This window comes from Phasianus colchicus, chromosome 1, assembly GCF_987193195.1.
Source record: "Phasianus colchicus chromosome 1, bPhaCol1.hap1.1, whole genome shotgun sequence".
NCBI classification, from domain to species: Eukaryota; Metazoa; Chordata; class Aves; order Galliformes; family Phasianidae; genus Phasianus; species Phasianus colchicus.
Window position 1 is genome coordinate 80,897,497 of NC_143436.1, and position 24,095 is coordinate 80,921,591.

At 43.8% G+C, this 24,095-nt stretch overlaps 1 protein-coding gene across 1 annotated transcript in view; it reads left to right on the plus strand.

The window, feature by feature from the left end:
- Nucleotides 1-1,857: 1,857 nt before the first annotated feature.
- The window catches only part of TBX15 (T-box transcription factor 15), an 87,538-nt gene continuing 65,300 nt past the window's right edge, over nucleotides 1,858-24,095 (plus strand). The window contains exon 1 of the mRNA XM_031613137.2: nucleotides 1,858-2,202. Within this exon, the coding sequence (XP_031468997.1) occupies nucleotides 2,001-2,202 (202 nt within the window). The 5' untranslated portion in view covers nucleotides 1,858-2,000. The remainder of the gene's footprint in view (nucleotides 2,203-24,095) is intronic.

Here is a 24,095-nt window from a genome sequence, read left to right on the forward strand (position 1 = left end):
CGGTGCGGGGCTCTGTCCCTCGGCCAAAGACCGAGAAGGGGTCGGGGTGCTGGAAACGCTAGATGAGCAAAACCGCGCTGAAACCCGGGAAGATCTATCTCGGTGTTTATGCATCGCCCCCCAAATTTCGTTGCAGTCGCTCTGCCTTTCCAACACTATTTCCTCCTGCTAAAACGCTATAAACAATTCTCTGTTTTCTTGGGCTCTCTTTCTAAACTCTCCCTTCCAGCTCCTTTAGAAGCCCTCTTCGCTCTTCGTCTCCTCTCGGAAATGAGGGAGAGGGTTCTGGTTGGGCCCACAGCCCCTCTCCACGGCCCCGGGGCCGGCGGTGTTCTGCGCGGCCCTCACTCTGTCCCGGCCCCGGTGCCGGCGCTGCGCCGCGGCCCCCTGCGAGCGCTCCCTCCGAGCGCACTGCACTCCCTGTTCTCCCCCCACATTCCCTCTCTCCCCCGGGATCCGGGACGCGACCTCCCTCCCCGCGGACTGGGGCAGCCCCGGCCAGGCGCGACCCGTCAGAGGCGATGCCCCAGAGGGGAGGGGAGGGGAAAGGAGCGGCGGGGGGTGCGGGGCGGGCGGCGGGGCCGCACAAAACCCGCTCCTCGGCCTAGATAGCGGCACTCCGCTTTGCCGGCGTTTCCCGAAGAAATCGTTCCTTTCTCGCCTTTCTGCCCGAATCCCCCTTCCCCCACTCGAACCCCGGAGGACCCCGCTTCAGGTCGGGCAGAGGTGTCCGAGGTGTTCCGCGTACCCCTAAACGCGTCACCGCGGCAGTGTCGCCAGCCGTCCCCACCGCTCGTCCCCACGGCGCTCCGCAGCCTCCGATCCCAAACACCTCTCCCCGCAATCCACCGCCCTAAGAGGCTCCATCCACACTAAGCCCAACTCATCATACAGAATTATTTATTGTTTATCCCGAGCCTCCCCTCCATCCTCGGAAGCGATGTAACTCCCTCTACGTCTTCCCCAGACGGGGTTTCGCTCTATCGCACGGATCCCCGCGCTCCGATCATAGAGCTGCCTCCCCCTCTCGGAATTCGGCCCCGATTTCCCTTTTCCCTGCGAGTTCGAAGGGTTTGGGGCAGAGCAGGCAGAGGGGTCGATGCCATCTCTACCGCTTCCCGGAGCTGTGCCTGGAGGGTTCGTTCGCTCAATGTCTAAAATGACAGAAAAAAATAATAAAAGTAAAATACTATAAGCCAAAATTACATTAAATAACAAAAATAGAATAGGATAGCATAGGATAGGATAGGGTAGGATATAGTAGAGTAATAAAATTAAAATAAAAACGTTGTAAATTTCGCTTCAAAACATAGCGAGAAATTCCTGCCGCCAACCCCACTGCCGACCCCACGACACAGAGCGTGAATGACGATTGAGAAGCACCCTCCGGTCCGGCACCCCCAGATTTTAAGGCCTTTTTCGAGCACTTCACGTGGTTTATTTTTTAATTTTCGGGGGCTTCGTTCCCGAGCCCGTGGGCAGCACGGAGCAGGAGTGCAACAGCCGATACCTCCCCTCACTCAGAGCGCGGCGCTCCGCGAAGGGTTAACTCCCCGCCCGGTGCTCGGGGGCCGTGGACGGCCAAAATTCCTCGTTCCGAAGTCCGGCTCTCCTTCCTTTCCCATTGGTCCACAGCTTTTGGGTCTCTCCCGATCCCTCTTTCCCATTGGTCAACGATATATATATTTTCACTATTTTTTTTTTTTCCCCCTCTTGACAGGCGCACGCAGCCTGCCTAACTCTCGGAGAAAAAAAAAAAAAAAAAAAAAAAAAAAAAAAATCCCAGAAGTTTGGATCAATCAGAGAGAGACAGAGGGAAAGGGGAGAAGGCAAAAAAAAAAAAAAAAAAAAAAAAAAAGATGAAACCCGGCCCGCGGCCCCTGTGAGCAGAGCACAGCTCCCGCTCTGCCCGCGGAGCACCGCAGCCCCATGTAGGACGGGGCTGTGCCGCTGGTGCTGGAGCCGCGGGGCCGTCCGCCCAGGGCCGGGCCGGGGGGAAGATGAGCGAGAGGCGGAGGTCGGCGGTGGCCCTCAGCTCCCGGGCGCACGCATTCTCTGTCGAAGCCTTGATTGGGACGAATAAAAAGAGGAAACTGCGGGACTGGGAGGACAAGGGGCTGGATTTGTCCATGGAAAGCCTCAGCCCCAATGGCCAGCTGGGCGACGGCGAGGACCCGACGCAATGCCTGGACCTCAACCCCGGTCAGTGTCGCTCCGCTCTCCGGCAGCCGCTGCGGGAAACTCCCGAGCTGGGGCAGGGGGGGGGTCGGGGAGGGAAGGGAGGTGGGGGAGAGGCGTTGTGAGGAGATTTCTCGGATTTGTGTTATTTCTCTTCTTAGTATTTTCGATTTACAGTGACTTTTCCGCAGCTCTTTCCCGCTTTCCCTCCCGGTCCTAAATCTCTCTCGGATTCCGAGTGTCTCCCGCTTCCTCCTTCCCTCTCTCCCTCCCGACTCTGTGCTCTGTGCTGATCGCGGTGGGACACGCACGCCGCATCGCCCGGGTCCCCCACCACCGCGGGGGGTTGGGGTGCACAAAAATCGCGTCACAGCTGAGTCTGCCCCATGGGCACCGAGCGGGGTGCCGGGCACAGGAGGAGAGCCCCGGAGCAGCGCCGTGCCCAGCTCGGGACCCGCAGGGGCAGGGAGGGAGCGGGGGGCGGCGGGATGGGGGAAAAGGGACTGAGTGGTGCTTGGGGACGGAGAGCACGGGACTCCGCTCCCGTTTCTTGTAATCGATTATTATTACCATTAATATTACCACGATTATTTACCACACTTATTATTCTACGCTATTATGATTGTTACGATGGTTATGATACACTACTATTATTATACGCTACTATTATTGCACGTCCTATTTTATTTGAAAGGCAGACGGTAGCCCGGAGCGCTCCCTCGGCTCCAGGCTCCTCTTGTCCCTCTCCCCCAAGGCCACATCTCTCCGGTCCTCCAACGCAGCCGCGGAGCCGCGGGTGGGTGCGCGTCGGCTCTGAGCGCCGCCGAACGGGACGGGGCCACGTCGCTGCCCCGGAGGGGTTCGGTTTCGGAGCGAGGTCGCTCTCGGTAATTATTCTTCCTTCAGTATTGGGGTGCTGGGGGAGAGAAGGCCAAAGGATGTCTGCTGCCACCACGTAGGAGAAAGGATAGGAGCTTCCCCTCCCGCTCTCAGGCCGCTCCACCGCGCTTGAATCCTTTTGTAACGTATACATACACCTACAGCAATATACATATATTGCACGGTATATATTGCAATTTACGTATTGTACTGTATATATTGCAAAATATATGCATTTGGCGATTTTACTGTGTCAGCCGCCGAAAGGCCGTCGTGAAAAATCTTAGAGAAACGTAAAGAGAAAAAAAAAAAAAGCAACAGATCACCAAACGATTAACTGAAAGAAGTTTGTAGTAAAAACCCTGCCGGGTGTTTCCGGAGGGAGCGAGGCCCGACGCTGCGCAGTCCCCGCCGTTGCGCGCCCGTTGCGCGGTGCTACCGGCACCGTCTCGGAGAGACGGAGTGTAGCGGCTGCCCGGCAGCAACGAACAGCGAGAACAGAGGAAAATAGAAGGAAAAAAAAAAAAAAAAAAAAAAAAAAAAAAGAGGAGAGAAATCACGGCTTTGGGGTATTCCTCTTTCAAAATAACAAATACGGAAAGGAAGAGACAAAAACCTGCTTTGCCAAGGCAGAGAAGGTGCGCTCATTGGTCTTTCTTAGTGCCGTTTCTCACTAATTTCCGGCGTCTATACAATGTATTTGTGTTTGTCTAGAAGTTTAATTTGGCCTTTTCTCCACGAATTCGGGAAAAAAAATAAATAAATAAATAAAAACCTCAACACTCCTGCGCACCGGGTGGGCGACTGCAGAGAACGGCTGCAAAGCGTCCGGGGCCCGGCGAGCCGCTGTGGTGTTTTTCATAAAGCGAAGGAAATCAAGAACAGTTCGGGAAACCATTTCGGGAAGGCTGATAGACTTTAAACGAAGTCCGGGCTGCAATTTGCGCGCTCACTTCATTAAAACCAAATCCCGCGCAGCGCACTTCTGCTGCCGGGTGGAAATTGGTTCGCGGCCGCGTAATGGCCCCCACATTCCGGCTTTATAAGGTCCCATTAAGAACAAACTTTACACCTCAAGCGTTTAAACGTCGCCAAATCTCTGGCGATATACCAAAAATTGGAGGAGGGAACTTTTATAGCGTCCCAAACCTTCCCGATTCCAAATCGCTGCTTTGAATGGCGTAGGAAATAGCGCGGGTATAGCGCTTGTGCCGGAGGCGTATTGGTGCGGGCCCCGAACATCGAACTGAACGCTGCAAAAACGCGCATCGATTCGGCGCAGCAGAGAGCGAACGGGCCCCGATTTATCGAACTTTTCGCAAAAATTCACTCCGAGCCCTCGGGGCTTCGCCGCGCCGCATTTCGTCCGCCCCAGGGAACGGAGTGTCGCCCGAGGGAGGGAGAGGAAGGTTCCGTCCTCTTCCTCGCCGCCCCTCTCTGGGAATGTCTCTTTTTCTGCGTCCATCGTGAATTTCCTTTCGGTCTCCGCGCGCGAGTACCGTGAGAAAAACGAGATTGTTCCTCCGTGCCGCAGCGCTGGGGAACGCGTTTTGCCTGGGGAACCTCGAGAGATTCCCACGGCCTCCGCGTCGCGCCGGGAGGAGCCGCGCGTGGGGCGATGCGGGACCGTGGGAGGCGGCGGCTCTTTTAGCGCTGCCCCAACCCCACGCGGAGCCGAGAGCCCCCGCTGCGCGTCGTGGGGCCTGGGCGACGCCGTGTCTCTGATTCACTCCCGACCGAGGGGGGATTTCGGCCCGGCGAACAGCCGACAGCCGGCTTTGGGGAAAGTTCCAATGGGAGTTCGGGGTTTCCCTTCCGAAACGCGGCCGCTTCACACGGGCGGACCCGCAGGAGCTCCAGGGGCAAAGCGAAGGAGTGCGGTAGGAAATGAGCAGTTCCGTGCGTTTCGGTGCCCGTGTCGTCCACGCAGATAGAAAGGCGTCAGCGTGTTCCTAAGCGAATTCCTCCACTGCAGCCTCATCTCGAGTAAAAAATAAACAAATAAAAGAACACCTCGATTACAATCAACCCAACCAACCAACAAACCAGCTCCCCCGAACCCCACATTTTCGAGGGTGTGATTTTTGCCCATCAGCGAAGACGTAGCGTTGTCAGTTACTTTCAGCCCGGTGCGCTGCCCGAAGCGGTATTGATCAATATGAGAGCAGAGCGCGGCACGTCCAGGGGCGCGCACCCAGCCTGGGGGCCGCATCGCTGAGAGACCGGAGTTCCCTCCCCCGCTGCAGGGGAGAACGCTTTCTCAAAGCACGAGGAATTCGATTCATTTTATTTTTGTTTGTTTGTTTCGACGTACACATCTGTTTCTGGCTGCTCATCCTGGTGCATCTCCGTTTCTGGCCGTGCCCAGGAGGTGACTCCGGTTCTCGCTCCGACTGTTGTCGGAGCGGTGTGGACGTGGGGCTCCGAAGGGTTTTTTGCCCTCTGCCTGTGTGGGGTAGAAGCGGAGCGCGGCGGCCTTCGCGTCTTATTGGGGCCGGGCAGCCGACCAGCGCTCCGCCGCCACGAGCTGTGTGTCGAGGAACCGTCGGCTTTGTGCTTGGCAGAACCCCCCGCTCTGGCACCGAGTTTTCCATCTCACTTCTGAGCGGGGCTGCAGAAGTTCCTCCCTCCCACCTGCTGCACCCTCTCGAACGGGGGACATCGAGGCCACCCCCGCAGCATCTCACCCCATCCCGACCCCATGCATCCCACGCGCGGCGATGCGAAGCCCGGGGGCTCGGGCTGCGACCACGGCGGGGTCGGAATCCCGGAGCCGGAGTGAGCTCTGCGCGGGGTGCGCGGGGTGCGCGGGGCTGAGCGGTGCTGTCCCGCCTGCCCCGAGGAGGTGCGGAGCCCGCGGTGCGTTACGGATGCGAAGCAAGACAAAAGGCATTAACCCATGTCCTCCTTTTAATGTATTTTAAATCGTCGCTATTTTTTTTTTTTTAATGAAGTTTAGTTCCATCCGCGTGGAAAGCTGTTAGATCAATCGACATTTCTTGTCTTTAACAAGAAGTGTGGGACCGGCACAGGTCTGTGATTCCTTCCGCACCATCCATCACCGCTCCCTCCTCCCGTTCGGGACCGAGCGCCTGTATCGAGTATCGGCCCCTCCTCGGGCAGCAGCGTCTCCCTTCAGCCCTATCTGCCTCCTAGGAAACGGATGCTTTCTTTCAGATGGAAAAGTCGAAAAATGTCTTCCTAGAGTGCAGGAAAGAGCGTTTGCATCGTTTCACAGCATGGCAGTACCGCTTTGGTCACCTCTGGTCGGAGATCGGCGTCCCTCCAGCTCACCTCCCGTATGGCTCTGCTTCCACTTTCGTGGTTTCAAGCTTCGAAGAACTGTGTTATGTTGTTCATACGTATGCATATATATACACACACACATATATAGTGTTCTGTTCTAGATTACAGCTTACAATAGTTCAAAAAACGCACTAAAATCAGTCTGGGAGCATTCGGAACATTCCCGGGTGCATTGCAAGCAGCTTGTAGGGCAGTTACATCAGTCCCTGCTGTAAGCAAAATCTGTTCACATGCGGTTTCAGTCACCCTGAGTGCTCACACTGAGATCTGTAGTTTGCACTGCTGACGTAAAGCAAGGCTTAGTGGAAAAAGCTTCAGTTTTCTAACACTGACCACGTTCCAGAGATCGATAGAGATGCCCGGAGGGGCTGTGCCCGCTGAGGGAACTGCAAGACTCGGTGCCAGCTCCCTGCTCCCCGACGCCTCCCCGGGCATTGGTGAGGAATGGCGAGTCCCGACCCTCTGGAACGCGGCGGGCGGCGGACCGGGATCTGTGCGTCCGATGTTCGCCCTCGGCAGGAGCGGCGCTGGGCGCTGCGGAGCGGGGTCCCGAGAGGCGACGCTGAAATTTTTTTCCTTTTTTCTTTTCTTCCTCTCTTCTTCTTCTTCCTTTTCTTTTCTTTTTTCTCTCCTCTCTTTCTTTTATTTTCATTTTCCTTTTTTCCTTTTTTTTTTTTTTTTTCTTTTTCTTTTTTTCCTTCCCCCATCAAAACGATTGCTCCATCATCGCTTAATTCTTCGCTCCATCACCATTTAAAGCAGGTTACCACCCCGTCCTTTCTGCTTGCTGGGCACCTGTTGTCTATCCCGTCGCATGCTCCGTTGAGGAGGGCTAAGGACAAATAAAGGGGTGTTCTGGTAATGAAAATCACTTTGGAAACCGGTTAAGAAATTTTAATACTGATAGGAAACACAGCGCCCGTTCAAGTTCCAGCTACGACATTCACGCCATTGGCATCCTTTAATTGCGCATTCTGCACGATCACACAGCAACGAATTAGTAAATGAATACGAGGAGCGACAAAAGCATTTGTTGCAAAAAATATTCCCGTTTGAAAAGGAGTGACAAAGAGTTGCTCCTTGTTTGCTGTGTGTGTGTGAGTGCAACATCGCATTGGGTGTGCATGGGGGGTGTGACGCTCCAAGTCAGCACTCACAGCAAGAGGGGAGTCCGGGCTGGGGGGATCTCCTGCCTGCACCCAAATCAGTGGGAGATCTTTCGTGGGGAGGCTGACCCAAAAAAGGGAAGATGTTGAGGAGCTTTGGTTGAATTGAAGCTCCTTTCTCATCTGCTCTTTTTTTCCCCCTTTTTCTCATTCTTTTTTACTTTTTCTCTTTTTTCTTTATTAATTCTTTTTTATTAATTTAATTTAGAAGTGGGAAAACTTCGGTTTTGGCCAACCTTTAAAAAATACTTACTTTTGTGTCATCGGAATGCTTCTTGTTTTTGAATCACACAACCATTTTAAAAATTATTTCCGAGACCTGCTGTCTAAATTAATTTAAAAATATTTTTAAAATTAATTTTGAAATGTCTATTAAATTTAAAAAAAGAGAGAGATTTTGATTTTCATAATGATGAAATCAAGTATTTGAGCTTTTAAAAGAACCTACCTGTTAATTTTTCTTCTTCTTATGAAGTGATTTCCCAAATCCAACATACCTAATTTTTCATCTCTCCAAAGACATGTTCTCTTTGTCAATTCATTGTATTTAAAACGAAACAAAACAAAAACACCAAACAAAAACCTGTCACAAGGGATAGTTTCACTATGGAGTATCCGCACCCGCTTGTTCTCAAGTGCTCTTCCTTTGTGAGGGAGCACAGGAAATCATCGAATATTGTTGAACGGACATTTTTGGTGATGTCCACATGTGTGTATGATTCTTGGAAAAGGAATTTGGGAAGAAATTATTGACAAACCGATTTACAGTTTCAGAAGATCACGTTAATGGCTGTACACAAACAATCATAACACAAACAATCATAACAATCAGTAGATAGATAGAAATCAGCACGGCAAAAGTTGTTTGAATAATACTTGCTGAGCGCATACGGAGCAATTATGAATGACTTAAGGTGCTGCGACTTCCTCTGATGGCTGGGTGTGCTCTTGGCTGGTGTGAATGCTTTTCCCATGACCGTTGAATTAACAAAACCAAGTGTCTACTTTTTGGAACTTTGGAAAATAAAGAGTGGTCAGATCAAAAAACCTGCCCCCAAACTGACAGGAGAACTGAAGACATCAGAGGGCCTTTGTTTTAAATGAGAGCGGAGAGCATAGAAAACTTCTTAAGAAGACACAGCAGCATTCCTAATCAAGGTATTGAAAGTGCTGACTGACCGTGTGGATGCTTCTGGGCAGATAATAATTCCAAAGGGATATACGGTAATATTTAGCAATATATGGTGTACCGTACAAAGAGGGAAGGGAAACTTTGAAAGTTCTGTAGGTTTGAATTTGCTGAGGAAGAAAGGACCTTGAGAAGAGATGGAGAGATTTAGAGATGGGCTTTTTTCGCTTTGACTTCCCTCAGTCCCGCTCAGATGATTCTTTAAGTGAAATGATTCATTGTGCATAGGTGTTACTGTTCTATTCTGCTTTCAGAGAAGAAGTTGTCTCAGCGCCGTAGATGCACTTTGCACTAGCGAGAGGTAAAGGCAGTTTTATTGCACTTCAAGCACTTTTTTTTTTTACTGGGATGAAAAGGCAGAAGGAGGAGACCTGCTGAGTATTCACGAGGACTCAGACCTCGATGGAAACACTCCTACCAGCTTTCTAAAAAGCAGACTTCAGACCTGAAATTATATGGATTCTGCCGCTGCCCTAACTTGTAGCACAATGCCTTTCAATAGCCGGGATGGGCAATCCTAAATCCAATCCTAAACTTCAGTTGACATCTCTTTTTGCAGAGATGTGAATTGCACAAATCAGACCCTTTCTTGCTTCCTGCTCTTTGCTGTGCAATGCTCACGCTGAGGCTGTCAGAACTGCAGTCGTTGTGTTTCCTGGGCTTCTTTTGGTCTACTGGAGCGCTGGGTCTGTCTGTAGGAATAAATAATCATGACTATGAGGGTAACACCAGGATGACCATTTTTATGCTACGAAAGGACCGTGCTTTCCTTTAGTCTTCAGCTCTTCTGCAAATGTACGGTAGTAGGAAAAGTGTTGTGTCTGAGCACTCCTGCTTTTGAGCTGTGTAAAGCAACGCTGCAGTGCTCCATACAAGGCGACAAGGCTGCTTTTTTAAACTGAGAAGTTGTCCTTTTGTTTCTTATGCCTGAAGGATGTAGAAAGTCTGGAAAAATGTCGAGTGCAGCACATGGCTGTGGTGCCTAATGGTTTTTATTTCACTTCAGAATTTAGAAGATAAACAGAAGATCTATTATTGTAGGATTTGGGTGTTTCCTGTGCCAGGCTCCTTGGAGCAAGCACAAAAAGTCTTCATTTACCATCTGACAGCTCCAGCAAAGTCTGTTGGTGTGGCAGCCCCACTCCTTACTGCCATTATCTGCACGCAGCCATAATGTTAGGGTGCTGTTGTGCAGGTCCCTGCGCTGCAAATCCAGCTTTGCCCTTGCAGCCCTCTCTGGTTTTTCTGTGCAGAGCAATTCTGGTTACTGCAGGACTCAGGAAATTGTGCTGGGGGTGAGAGAAGGGAGGGTGGCCATGAAGATTGCCAGTGGTGTGCTGTTACAGGAATGGTCAATAATTGATAGCTCTTGTGAAAATAGGGTCGTATAATGAAGGTTGAGGAAAAACTCCCCTCTTGCTCCTTGGAATGAAAGATCTGATTGTAGGGTAGCTGTTTATTAAGAGTGTTTCAAGATGGATTGCTCAAATAATATTAAGGTGCTGAGCATCATTTACTCAGAGTAATGTGGGAATAATTGATTCTTTAAATATCAATCAAAAAAAGCAGTTCAGCCCCAAAAGGGAATAGAAAATGTTTGGGATATTTGCTGCCTCTTTCCTTTTGTGCTGTGGGACAAAGAATGTCATTGGGCAACTGCTGCAGTAGCTCCGTTCTGACGCTGAAGTTCCCCTTTGCATGACACTGGTGGGGATGAAATGGTTATGAAAACGGGGAGAGAGGATGTAAAAGGGGCAAAGGAGTAGAAAACTAGGTACAAAAGGGGATCTCTTTTGGGAAGGAACAAGAGAAACAAGACAGGAAAGGTCAGAGGAAGAAGGAAGTGTTCAGTGTTTTGTTTCCTAACCCAATGGCTGGCTGTGGTGTGGGGAGAATTGAGAGACTATTTTCAGGCTTACCCCTGCATCTGGGATGCATCATGTTGTTTTCCCCCCAAAATAATGAATGGCATGTCTCCTCGAGATGCAAAATACTGTTATAGTGAATAGGGTTATAGGGTTTATGAAAGCAGTACGTTGTACCAGACAAATGCATAATCATTTTGTATGGCACAGATATGTGAGGGCCCTGAAATAAGAAGGGAAAACCTCTCATAGAGAAGCTTTTGGAAACCAACCATCAAGGTTTCTTACCATGGTTTTTGTCCTCCATGTTTTGATGTAAAAGAAATCAGAAATTGCAGGAGAAATATTTAAATGAAATATTCTCACTTACAATGAACTCCATAGAAGTTTTCTTTTCTTTTTTGAAAAAAAATTTAAATCCTACTTGCCACTTTTATTCAGAGCTTCAGCCTTTTTATAGTCAATAGAAGTTGTGTGTGGATTTTTTTTTTTTTACGTCTATGCAATTATGCAGTTGTATTTCTTGCATAATATTGATTTCCTTTGTGTGTAAAAATCAGAGCTTTCTGTTCCTTATATTATTCATATTTAAATAATCCATAAATAGAAGTGTTTTTATGTGACCTACGGAGCATGTCAGCCATTATAGCAATGGGTGTAGTTTCTTATTATATAGGTATACCTAGAGGCATTTTCTAATTGCTAATTAAATTATGCGTTGCGCATTTCATATCGTTAAGGAAGTAATTAAAGTTTACTTACGGTAATCGGCTACTCCAGAAAACTCAGTCTCTCCTTCTGCTCCCAATTTCTACTTGTGATTGTGTGCATTTCTGTGTCTTTGCTGGGGCTGAGAACAGAGGGGGGAGGAAGACGGGATTTTTGCGCAGCAGCAGAATTTCTTGGAAATGCTGTTCCTTTGTGCAGCCTGGCAAGAGCCTCGTGGTCTAAATGAAGAATTATGAATACGATAATGATTTCTTATGACAATAGCTGTGTATTTGTTCATGAATCGACCCTTCATCATTTTACTTATGAAAATTGAGATGCTCGCTGATTATTCATGAAAACGCTTGGCGATCCTGAGCTGGGATCTACATGGCTACATCTCAGACAGTTGCTATTCACTGCAACACAGCGATGCTTGTTGTGTAGATACGTGGGAAGAAAAATATTCTTACCATAGTCATCAGTGAATTTTATGCTAGCTAATTTGCTTTCTTTTTCCTGAAAAATACAAGTGTGGCTTTTTTAGACTGTTTTTTCCCCCCTATTTTCCATTTCTCTTTTGCTTTACTCCAGATTCATAATATTATTTTGAGTCTCAGTCATGACATTAATCACGTTTTCTCCTGCAAATCAGGATGCTCATCTCCCTTTATTTGTGGAGTGCGAGACGATTCACTGTTAGCAATTAAGATATTACACATACTTACTTACACTAGTGGCTCTTTGGATCAGCTCTCTTGTTGGTTTTGTTTGCATTAACATTACTGCAGAGCGCCAATCCATGATGAGGGCTTTGGGACAAACTGCAGTTGTACAAAGAGTAATGCTTCGAAGGTGTTGCTGGTTAGTCACCTCCCTTTAATAATGCAGCATTTCCACCAGCCATTTACACTGCGGTTGGATAACATTTATTCCCACATACATACTGAGATGTGCACTTCATTAGGTGAAACATAATTTGCTGTGTTGAGCACGGAGGTGAAATGCCCCTTGCTCTTCCCTGCTGCCTATGTGGTGAGGGGAATAGAGACTTCAACTAGAATCCATCATTATTCTACTTGAGGGGTGAGTTTGGCATCATTTAATACCAAATTCAAAGTGACCCCTGATGATACTGGGACAGGAACTCAGAATTCACAGTATAGGGAAAACCCAAAGTGAAGAATGAAGAAATAACAAATCTGTGAAGCAGAACAGAGGTCTTGCATTGGTTCAGAGCACAATGAATCATAGATTAAATCTTCATTTTATAAAGGTATATTTTGTGAACTATATCAGAAAATCCCTGACATGCAGTTCCCCTTCCTCTGCCTAGGATGCTGAGAGAGATACCTGTACATTTTGCGTATCTTAAACATAAGTAAGGGAACGGAGAGCAGTGATTTCTCATCTGTGGATGCAGAGAGCAATCTAAAAGGAGAAGGCCACATCTGCAGAGTTCTGTTATTTCTTCCTCTTCACGTTCCTCATTTGGTTAAAAGTCACAGAATTCCCAGCTGACGCTGCTGCCTCGGAGGGCTTCCCAGTTTGGTAAGGAATCAGTGATTGAGCCACTTATATACAGCACATTTGAAAGTGCGAATCTATCAATTTTTCTCTCCCCTATAAGATTTTGACTAAGCTCAAACAGCTAAACTTATTTTTTACTTTTTACGCTTTTCAAAACTTATTTTAAATCTTCCCTTTCTCTCTTTAAATAAGTCCTTAGATACCTATTTAGGGCCAAACTCAGCAAGCAGCTGAGCAATCCAGTCATCATATCACCGTGTTTAAGCAGAGGCTGTGCAGTGGCCGTGATTTTTTTCCAAATATCTACTCTCACCCATTTATAGTGAATGCAGTTCTCTCTCTCTCTCTCCTTTTTGTTAAAATTGGGGATTTTCGCAGGGAGGAAATTCCTCCAGTTCAGTAAAAGTGACTGTCAAAGAGTGAACAGCAAAGCATCTGCATTCAAATCTCCATTTTACTTGTTATATATTCTCCTCATGTTGTGTGCATGTGTAAGTCCCTCTATATAGACAGATTTATAGTATTGCATACTGGATGTATTATATTAATAATATTCTGAGTATGTGTGTTTTTCTGAATAAGAGTGTGGTCTAATCTGGACTGACTAAAGTCCTGAATTTGAACATTTAACTTTTTTCAAGCGTTTGAGAAATACCTGTCTTTTGTGTTTCTGTTTAGCCCTTACAGTTTGTTTAAGCAGTAACTGATTTCGGCATCATATTTGATGGCCAGAAATAGGATAGTTCTGCTCTGGTGAAAAAAGCAACTTACATCTTATTTTATTTTTTTCCAGCAGTGGCACTTGTTTTCCCACGGAACTTAAGCACACTTTTTTTGTCTAAGCAAAGAATTGTCTTGCGTTTTTATGGGAGAAGCATCTCTTTATCCATCTATTTGCTCAATTTATCTCGCAGCAATTACCTGAAGTAAGGATTTAAGACATGAAAGTCGCCCTGCTGCTGTCTTTGGTGGGAGTCACTCAACAGCAGCAGCGTTCCCATGGATCTAGCAGATATATTCGAGGCAGCAAGGGCTTTCCCTCAAGGCAAAAGTGGGGGTGAAATCCTTCCTTAGGAGGACAATTCAAAAAATTCCCTGTGCTAAACAGAAGTGCAAAACCCTCTTTTTAATGAAAGACAGATTGCCATCATTTGCCAGAGATTATCACTCTGCTAAACTGAAGCAGAGCAGCAGAAATTCCTGCATCATTTACATCCCGTGAACGAGGCAAGGGCAAAAGCTGGAGGGGAAATATTTAGCAGTATGGGAGCAACAGCTGTGAAGAAGAAAAAGCTGCACTTTTGGTTGCTGAGTCTCCCAGCAAAAGAAAATAATAGTTTAGGAAAAGTCATACCAAGCAAACCCTGGGCTGTGCCATACCATAAACCCTTAAAGAGACACTCTCAACTTGAACATAAAAGAAGCCTGATCTGCTCTGAAATCTTCCAGCTCCAGCAGCGCTCCCTTTAAAAATGCTGGCTGGCATTTAAAAGTGTATTGAACTCCAATTTTTTGTTCCTGGGATCTTTCCTGCTCCACTTTTTGTGTTTGCAAAGGTGGTTTCTGTTAGCCAGTTTCCTCCTTGCTATCTGAGGCCCCGATCCTGCCAAAATGTATTCCCGTCCTTCGCTGCCGCGAGTCTCCCATTGAAATCACTCCCAGCAGGAAAGGTGAGCTCACACTCGTGTGTGTGTAGGATCAGTGCCTGACTGTAGGGGAAATGGAAACTGCATCAAGTTCTGTCAGTGGCACAAAGTAAACAATAGAGGATGTAGGCTGAAATGTAATTTCTTTAGTACTTCAATTGCAGGAATTCTAGATGTGATGTGTAACTCTAGTAAGGGATAGACCCTTCAGAAAGGAATGTAATTTTTCATCTTATAAGTATGTAATTTTAAGCAGAACTGGCCATAGCACAGATTGAAATTGTTGTAGTTGTGAGGTGATGAACCACCACACTCTTTCTTTTCATTCCATATTTTCCTTTCAACATAAAATTGTTGAGCCCGACTCCTGCTTGCCATTAGACGTTAGCGGAGCTTTGATTTTATTTCCCTTTGTGCATGATCTTATTTTGCATGTTTGGCAGTTCTGATGATGGAACTCAAGTTCATTTAGAAGCCACCTGCCATCATCTTTTATGGTGTCAGTGCAAGACAGAATGTTAAGAAAAGTGAAATTGTGATCTCTCACATGTCCTTGTTCAGAAAAATTGACCCTGGGAGATGGAAAATACTTGTAGAACAGATGCCATTTACATGTTTACTTAAATCTAAAGTCTTAAATTGTATTCAAAATTGAAATAAAAAAATATATATCATTTATATGCATTAAAAAATGCCATCAAAATTTTAAGTATTACAGTGACATACATGACCATAATTCAAAATTCAAGTCTAGCATGCTAGTTTTAGCCTGTGCTGGAGCTGGTTGGGTATAAACCCTCTGTCATTTGACAGAACTGTGTACAGCTGGTGCACAAAACTCCACCACTCTCAGTATGATTAACAACAGTTAGGGAGATGAGCCATTAGGTAAAAAACTATCTTTGTTTCTGAGTATCAATCTGAGATAAAAGACAGGGAAATGAGTTTTGCTATTACTTGACTTTTGGACTTCAGTCACAGGATGTTTATGGAGAAACATAGCAATCTTTATGCCCTGCTCTTTCTTCTATTACAGCAGCGCAGCTGATTTGCAGAGTATAGGCAAGACCTTCTATAATATTTTTCTCAGTCTTGGCATGCCCTGCCTGAACATAGAGCAAATAGCTAAATTTGTCTCTCAACTGTTCTCTAATTTGGTCCCCTTCTTTCATATAGCCATTGATTTTTACAGAATTTGCCAAAACTGAATTTCTTTGCAACCTCTGTTCCTCTGTCAAACATAGTTGAAGCTGACCAGTCAGTATGGAACTATAGGTCCAAAACATTCAGTGCAAAGGAAAAACTGAAAATATAAGAAAAATATTTGGTATATAGACAAATCTTCTCTGCCCTTCCATTCTTCATCCTTGTGTTCAAAGGACACTTTAGGTATTGTATGTGCTTATGAAAGGAGAATGACCAAATAATGTTTCACAGTTCCACACAGCTTTGCCATAATTTCTTCAATGCTGAGATCTGAGTGCCACTTGAGGAAAGAAAACCAATTGCATAATGCCAGTTCACTGCTGGTAAAAGGATACCCAATGATGAAGGATTCTGCACTCTCTTGTTACTGATATATATCTGCCAAATACAAAATCCCCTTTTCACAATAGTTGATCTTCTTTCACAATATTCAATGAGTAGAGAAATAGTTAAGAAGATGCATTTTACCACAACTAGCAAAAAAAATTGACACTTGAAGATAAAAATTAAATGCCAGAACTCATCCCTCCCAGTTGAGGCTTTTCAGATTCACATGGATATCCATAGCATAGATTGCTCTGTGCTACTCAGGTTAGATGATGTTACACTTCCTGGAGGCAAGGGTGGAGGGATGTGGATACCAAGGAGATGAATCATAGAACACCCCAAGTTGGAAGGGATCCATAAGGGTCACCAAGTCCAACTCCCAGCACCACACAACACAACCCAAAATACAAACCCTATGTCTAAAAGCAACATCAAAACGCTCCCTAAACTCCAGCATCTTGGGGCCATGCCCACTGCCCTGGGGAGCCTGTTCCAGGGCTCCACCATCCTCTGGTGAAAAACCTTTTCTTAACCCCCAGCCTAAACCTAATATATGGTTTGAGCTTGGCTCCATGTGTGCCACTTGCTTTTTGCTTGACCTTCCATCATCCTCAGGCCAAGATGTTTCTGAACCTGTTCATTTTGTTTCAGGCAGCATTTGAATACTCAGTCCATGATAAATCAATAATAAGAAAACAGTGTTTGTGACTCATCACCCTAAATCCAAAGCACTCTCACCTATGGCAAAATCAAGAATGCCATTTGAATGCAAAACTTAGTGCTTAATCCTCGCATTCAGAAGCTGAGTATTAAAACACTCCAGAGTTTTAGGGAGTGGGTTTGAGTTATCACAGATTCAACTGATGTACTGTAACATTATCTGACAAAACCTTCAGGAATGTTTTCCTGGAGATGGATGTCTTCACCACTGCCCCATCCTTTGGGATGCTTCAGAAGCCCCAACAACCCAGAGGGAAATGTTTCCCCTTATTTGGTAAATGCTAACATTTTTCTAATGAAAATTAATACTGAATAAAATTTTTTTTTATTATTATTTTTTCCCCCCAGTGATTTTCTATAAATAAATAGATCCCACGAGTGAAAATCTCCTTGGCAGAGAAACTCAGATTAAGAACGCATTTACCAGCTAAGACTAATTTAGACCCAGCATTAAGGGTTTAGAGTCGTTTGTTGGCTCCTGCGTGGAGCTCTGGATGTGAATTTCACTAGAATATTTATAGATACAACATTCCTCCTTTGTACCACCATCTGCTCGCCACCTCTGTTTCTCTAGCTGAGCTTCAGGGTCTGTACCAATGTCAGCGGAAGCTTTAAAATCTGCCATTAAAATAGCAACAACAGCAGAGATCTGCTGTTAAAATAATAGCAACAACATCCCTCTGTGGGATGCTCAGGAACATGCGACTATGGACAGGACTGATCCAGCATTCCTTTCCTGCCCTGGGAGCTTTTTAGGAAAGAATAAAATAGAAGCCTGGGTTGGCTTCATTTGTGTACAGATAGCTGAAAATATGGAACTGCTTTCTCCCATTGTCCTTCTGGTTGAACACTGGGGAGAGAGTGGAACAATGTGTGGAAATGCCATAGAGAAAATGTAAAGAAATACTTAGCAGATGAATTCAATAAAAAATGAGTTCAAATCACCAATAACGTTAATTATAGTTTTTTGCTGTTGTTGTTGTTGTTGTTGTTTTCTAATGACAATCCATGTGATTGCAATGGAGCTAGCTTCCACACCTATTACAGTTAATACTACCAAGGTTAAGTCCTTGCATTCAGTAGCAGTGGAACTGAACTTACAGATCACTGTTCAAACAGTCTGGAAGCACAACTAAAGCTGAGAAAAGCAAGAAAGGAGAATGTGAAGACGAAAGTAATAAATAAACATTAAATATTTTGCCTTTCTTTCTTTTTTTTTTTTTTTCTTGGCTGCAAGGGAAAACCATTGTGGCAACAGTTTGTTTTATTCCATGAACTGTTCTTTTTTCAAGGAATCTGGGTGGCCAATTATATAGATGGAGTTGAGAAATGTTTCTGAATAGCAACTCAGCACATGCAAGTGACTAATTAATTCCCATTGTACTCCACAACACAGCTTCCTGGTGCATTTTAATGCATTTGACTAGCAGAACACTATACAGAATACCGTGATTCCTGACATGGAAATAGGATCATGGTAGGTAATAGGAAAGAAAATATGACCACAGAAATCAGTAATAAGTACTGAGAAGCTTTAATTTTCATATTTTGATGTAAAAAATAGTGTAAGACTACTTTAAGAAGACAACCTAAACCAGAGCTTAGTGTAGTTCTTTTAAATGGAGAGAAACTAACGTCTTCAAAAACTACCTCTTTTTTTCCACAGAACAGTTTAGAACAGAGGAACTAAACTAGCCATAACAAAAGGATAGGAAGGACAAAAATACAAGATGGAAATCATCTCTAGTTGTGATCCTGTCTGGAAAAGTATGTGAATGCCCATTGGCCGCAGATATCAGAGGTGCAACATCAATGGGACATGTGAGGTACCTAAATACCTTTGTGGACCTGGGCATTAGGATGGAGCATCACATTTCCTGCTGAATAGTTTGCCCCTGTGTTATTTTGAATAAGTCCTGCATTCTGCAGCACTTGGTTTTTCGCTGTCTATTAGAAGGAAGATCATGGTAGTATCTTTAATGGCTGACATCTGGATGTGGAATAGGGTAAAGGATATTTTCTCTGGGGAAGAAAAACCTGTGGCTTTCCAGCCTTAAAATAAGAAACTATTAATTTAAATGTTGAAATGGGAGGATTTCTAAACTTGTTTCAACTATTCGATGAATAACTAGACAGAAAACTAACCCTGTCTTCTCGTACATTCACTGGAAAGGATATTGCTCACCATAGGAGGAAGAATAAGAACTAAATCTAGAGGACAAAGAATGTTATCGAGTATTAGCTGCATGTCAGTAACATGACAATGTGGAAAATATTAGTGATAATTGATAACTGGTCATTACAAAACAATGACATTGTTATTGACGATGTTCAGTCTCTATAGCACTTAAGATTCTGGTCAGCTATTGCATGGTATAAGTAGACACTTACAGTTTTAATGGTTTCCTAAGAATATATACCAAATTAAATAGCAAAGAGCTACACAAAATGGCAGCATTCTAAATGAGGAATTGATTAATGCTTTAACAATTGTTAAGAGTAGTGAGAATGCTCTCTTTGTATGGAAGTTAGTCTCCTCTCCTATTGTTCACATCATTCCCATTATGTATTTGTAGAGTACATTTGGTGAAGTGGAATATCAGAAGAAGGTGTGAATTGCTACTGTTTCTACTGTAAGAGGAAGAAAGGCTGCTGCACTTTGTTTTAACCTTAACTGTGAAAGTCTGTCAGCAACAATAACTGGAAATGAGCAAGAGACCAAAACAAGGGGGTAAAGTAAGAGATCTCCATAAGATAAGGGAACCCAATTTATTATTTTTAATGACAGGCATATGGAAGAGACACTTCTACAACAGTAGTAACAAGAAACAGTCTACCATTTAATAACTGTAGAAGATATCATTTATTTTTATGGCAGGTCAAAAGCGCAATTCAAAAAACAGATGAAATTTTGCTTTCATGAGCTCAGCAGGCCAGGTTCATACAACACAATGTTGGCTGCAGTTGGGCAGCCTTTGAAGTCAGTTGTATCTGCCTTTGCACTACTGGGTGCATGAAGCTTCAGAGCGCCGGGGAAAGAAATCTTTAAAAAATTACTGTGGAGAAAATGTAAGATGAAAAGGGAGTGAGGAAGTAGCACAAAGGAAAACAAAGACAAAAACCACATTCTTGTGCCTATAGATTTACGCCGGTGACCTGAGTGAATTTTCACTTGTTGACATTACGTGATACTGACCTAGAAAGACAGAAGTATGAAAGTAGCAGCCGACTGGGCAAAACAGTAGTGAGATAGACATCATCTTTGTAATCTGAGATAAATTCCCTTTATTTTTGTTCAGTAAAATCAAGAATTGCACAGTGGAAACTGTACAGATGAGGTCAGGCTGTACTGCATCTCTTCTGTGTGCCTATGACTGCCTGTCGGTAATATGCAAGAGCTTGACACATGACTTTGAGACATTAATTTCACATTGCACATTTACTGTCTTTTAATTCCTTGGACTATTAAGACAGTGAAACATCTTTCCTACTCATCCTGGAGTTTTACAGGGAAGGAAATTGGGATGAAATGCCAGAGACATTATTTTGTCAAGAATGTGCATGCCTGGCTAGAAAAAAGTACTCATCATTAAAACAGGTTATTTGAGTACATCAACCCTGCTCCTTCTTGATTACTCCTGGCTGTTTCTGATAATCTGGTTTGTTAATACCTCATCTCTAAAATCAGAGCTTCCCCTTTTGTTTCAAAATTATCTGTCTTTAGTTTTCCCTAGAAAATTCACCATGCTCATACTCTTGCCTACAGCAACATTACTGCTGATAATTCTCTCCAGATGTTGTCTCACACATGACAATTAGGCCAGGCACTTCCTAGAATATTTACCTTCCATTAAAGAAAAACAAAAGGAACAGCAAAGGCAGTTTTCTATTTAGACAAATAAAACTCCCAGGCCAAAATATGACTAGAGAATGCAGAAATTGCAAAACATAATATTCAAGCTTCATGAGAGCATTAACATGATACAATTCATATAAGGTTAGAATTACACCTGCTAACAAACACAAAAAAATATGAACACTGAATAATTTATTTATTATATATATGTAATAACTTCTACATAATATTATTCAGTAGTGGCCAAGAAAATACGTCATGATGAGGGACTTGGACTCATTATCTGGTGAATTCCTATCTTCTGTGTAAGCAAAGAATGGAACACGTATGAACATCTTCTTCTAACTTACTTCTAGAAACATGATTTGCTGGTGGTGTTCTGCTTCTCTCTTACTAAGATCTTCCAGAATTAGCAGGCTGCTCTTTAAGGAAGAAAGGATAGGGCTGGTTAAAGGAGCAGAATTGATATTTGATCATTTCATACTTGAAGTCTTTCAGCAAGTAGGATATCCTCTCTTCCTTCTGCACAAGGTGAATTCCACGTGAGGAGTAGTCTGGGGTGTATCAGTGCCTGCCATAAGGACTAGTCCTTTCAGATGCATACAGAAAATTTGGGCTCCTGGCATCCCCCAGGATGACAGAAAAGAAACTTGTTTCTGAAGAGGTTCTGCAGTGGAAAAGTTACCATTACACTGAAATGCTACTGAGACAGATATTTCAATGCAAAACAGTATTTTAGTTAGGTTTTCTTTGAGCAAATCATGCTCTGAAGAGGAAGGTCCTATGTGTTCCCTTTCTCCCATTCTCTGTTCTGGTGTATCTACTTCTTCATTAAATTTACATATATTTTAAAAAATTATTCCACTTTTTTCCTGGAGTTCATGTATGTCAACTACTCAGAAGGGCAAACATGGCAGATAAGTGCTGTTAAATTATTATTTCTGATGCTATGGCCGTTGAACTGAGCTTTTTTACTTTGTTACCTCTTCATAAGATTGGACAATGTCCTCGGAAAGAGTTAATCTGAGTGGGTGATACCTATCACAGTGCAAACAGATCTATACCTTAGAACAAGTGAGGGATTATTTATTTCTAACCAAGATGGTAAATTTGCGAAGATGAAGGGAGAACACTTTTTTTCCTGTTTATCTTGCATATTAGAGTAGGCCAAGTAAAGAAGTGACTAATTATTTTGCTCCTAATCTCTTTCTTATGCAGCAGTCATCTAAGAAATGTCCTCATGCTGTTCTCATTCTGCATCAATCTACAAATATGGCTTTGCCCACAAGTGAAAAACATCCTTCAGATGTGTTCCTTATTTCAGCTGAGCTGTGTAATAATATGCTGCACTTCTAGGCCTGTAAAGTTTCCCATTGTGGGAGGCCTTAACAGTATCGAGCTGTTGGGTTTTGGCTCTGTGTACTGCCAGATGAAATTCATGACAACAGCTTTTCGACTCTTTAAAGAGCTGTCTGATACACACAGAAGTGAGCAGTAAAATGGGAAAAGAATGTGAGGGAGGACATCCATTTTTTCATAAGTTTTTTTAAGCCTATCTCAGAAATCTGTTCTTACCCAATTTCTTTAAGCCCTTTTAAAAAAACTGATTTTATTTTAAATTTCATATATTGTTCCAGATTAATATACCACTATGTTTTAAAAGACCTGAGCTATGCAGGTATCTCACTGAATCTTTAACAATTAGACCATTAGCACGTGAGGGTTCTTTTGGGGAAATGCAGAAATACAAAAATTTTATCTTCATCTTTTTTTTTTTTTTTTTGTATAGAAGTTGAACTATATCTGCATATTTCAAACAGTTCCACTTATGAGGCATCTCGTGCAGAAAGTTTCACGGAGTTCTATCAGGTCCTGCCTCTGAGCCATGCTCCAGCTGCTTTACTTTGAGAAGCAGCTAGCCAAAGAAAAGATGGCCCAAGCAGACAGCCATCAGCTTTTGGCAGGACACTACCATCATCCAATTCATGAGTGGATGAGCTGTAGGATAGAACACAAGTTCAAGTCCTCAGCATACCCTCAGTATCATACATTTAATGCTGTGATTATTAATTTCTATTCTGTTTAACAAAACATACTTCTATATCCAGAGATAGCATCTCCAGTCTATACAGGTTTTAAGCTTTGTTGCTATCTGGGTTTCAAATATTTATCTGTGTCTTCTAGAAGAGGGACTCCACTTCGCACAATCTAGATAAAAAGGTTTAATAACGACACAGTGTTTGGACATAAACCCATCTGTTTCTGCTGCCTTGTTTGCATCCAGACTTTCAATAATGTTATTCCTACCCTTTAAGTGTGTTATCCAAGAATTCTGTTATTTCTCATGTGGTTCTGTGGGAAATATGTTCTTAACACAATTTAAATCTTGTGGGGTTTCTGAGAGTTGACCTGTAATCAATAAAGGTTTTGGTCTCTAATCACCCTCTGCCTCTTCTCAGCGTGTTACCAGATGTCCTTTTCCATCCCTTTTGAAGAAAATGGTATATTATCTTTTTTTTTTTTTTTGAAGCTGTCCACAATCATTCCCTTACATAACATTGTTTCTTAGTCATCTTAAGGTTGGCTCTGTTTTACAGATTTGCAGGAAATCCAGTCTCTCCAATCCCTACAGACTTGTAAATTTTTATTTTTTATTTTTTTTTAGAACATTTTTGGTTATCTCAGACTAAAAGGGATTCATCACACCCTTTTCTTCAGCAATTTTTTTTTTTTAAATAATTTTTGCTGGTAATTTTAATATTTATCACTGCATTATAAACATCCTCCAGATTTTTTTTTATATCAGTGAGCTTAATGTTTTCTTCTAGATAACTGACAAACTGTAAATATTTACTTTGCCCTGTGTTATAAGTAGAGTTCCATTCAGTTTAAATAAATATAATTTATTTTAAAATTGGATCTTCAAAATCTAGGCACAGGGAATGAGGATATTGACTAGCTACTTCCATGATTTAACAAGTTTTTAGTGACAAGAAACAGGGTTTCATCAATGATGAAACAGGGTAACATGACTGACAATAGTAAGTGCATTTCTTGAGCTATGAGCTCACCGCCTAACAAATATCATCAGGATCTTACAAGATGACTGCCTTTGTTATCTTCAGGAAGAAAGGAAGGGAGAAAGAAAGAGAGAAAAGAAAGGAAGGGAGGAAAAGGAGGAAAGGAGGAAACGAGGACTTGCCCCCAGGTGAAATGATATGGAGTACACATTCTTTACAGTTACTATTTCAGAGGTCTTTGATCAGAATACAGAATATATCTGCCATCTTCAAACACCATCCTAAAGGATGAAAAGAAGATATTTGACTAATAAAACTGCCACCTCTTTTCCTTTTTCATGGCCTGAGAAGCAATATATCTGTTCTCATATTGCACCTCAAGCAGCCTTCATCACTGATCTGCAAAGGAGGTTCTTGTAGTTGAATAGCAGCAATTTCATTTTTTGTTTTATTTCTTATGAAATTCTTTTCCCAGTGGTGGCCATCCGTTTCACATTTA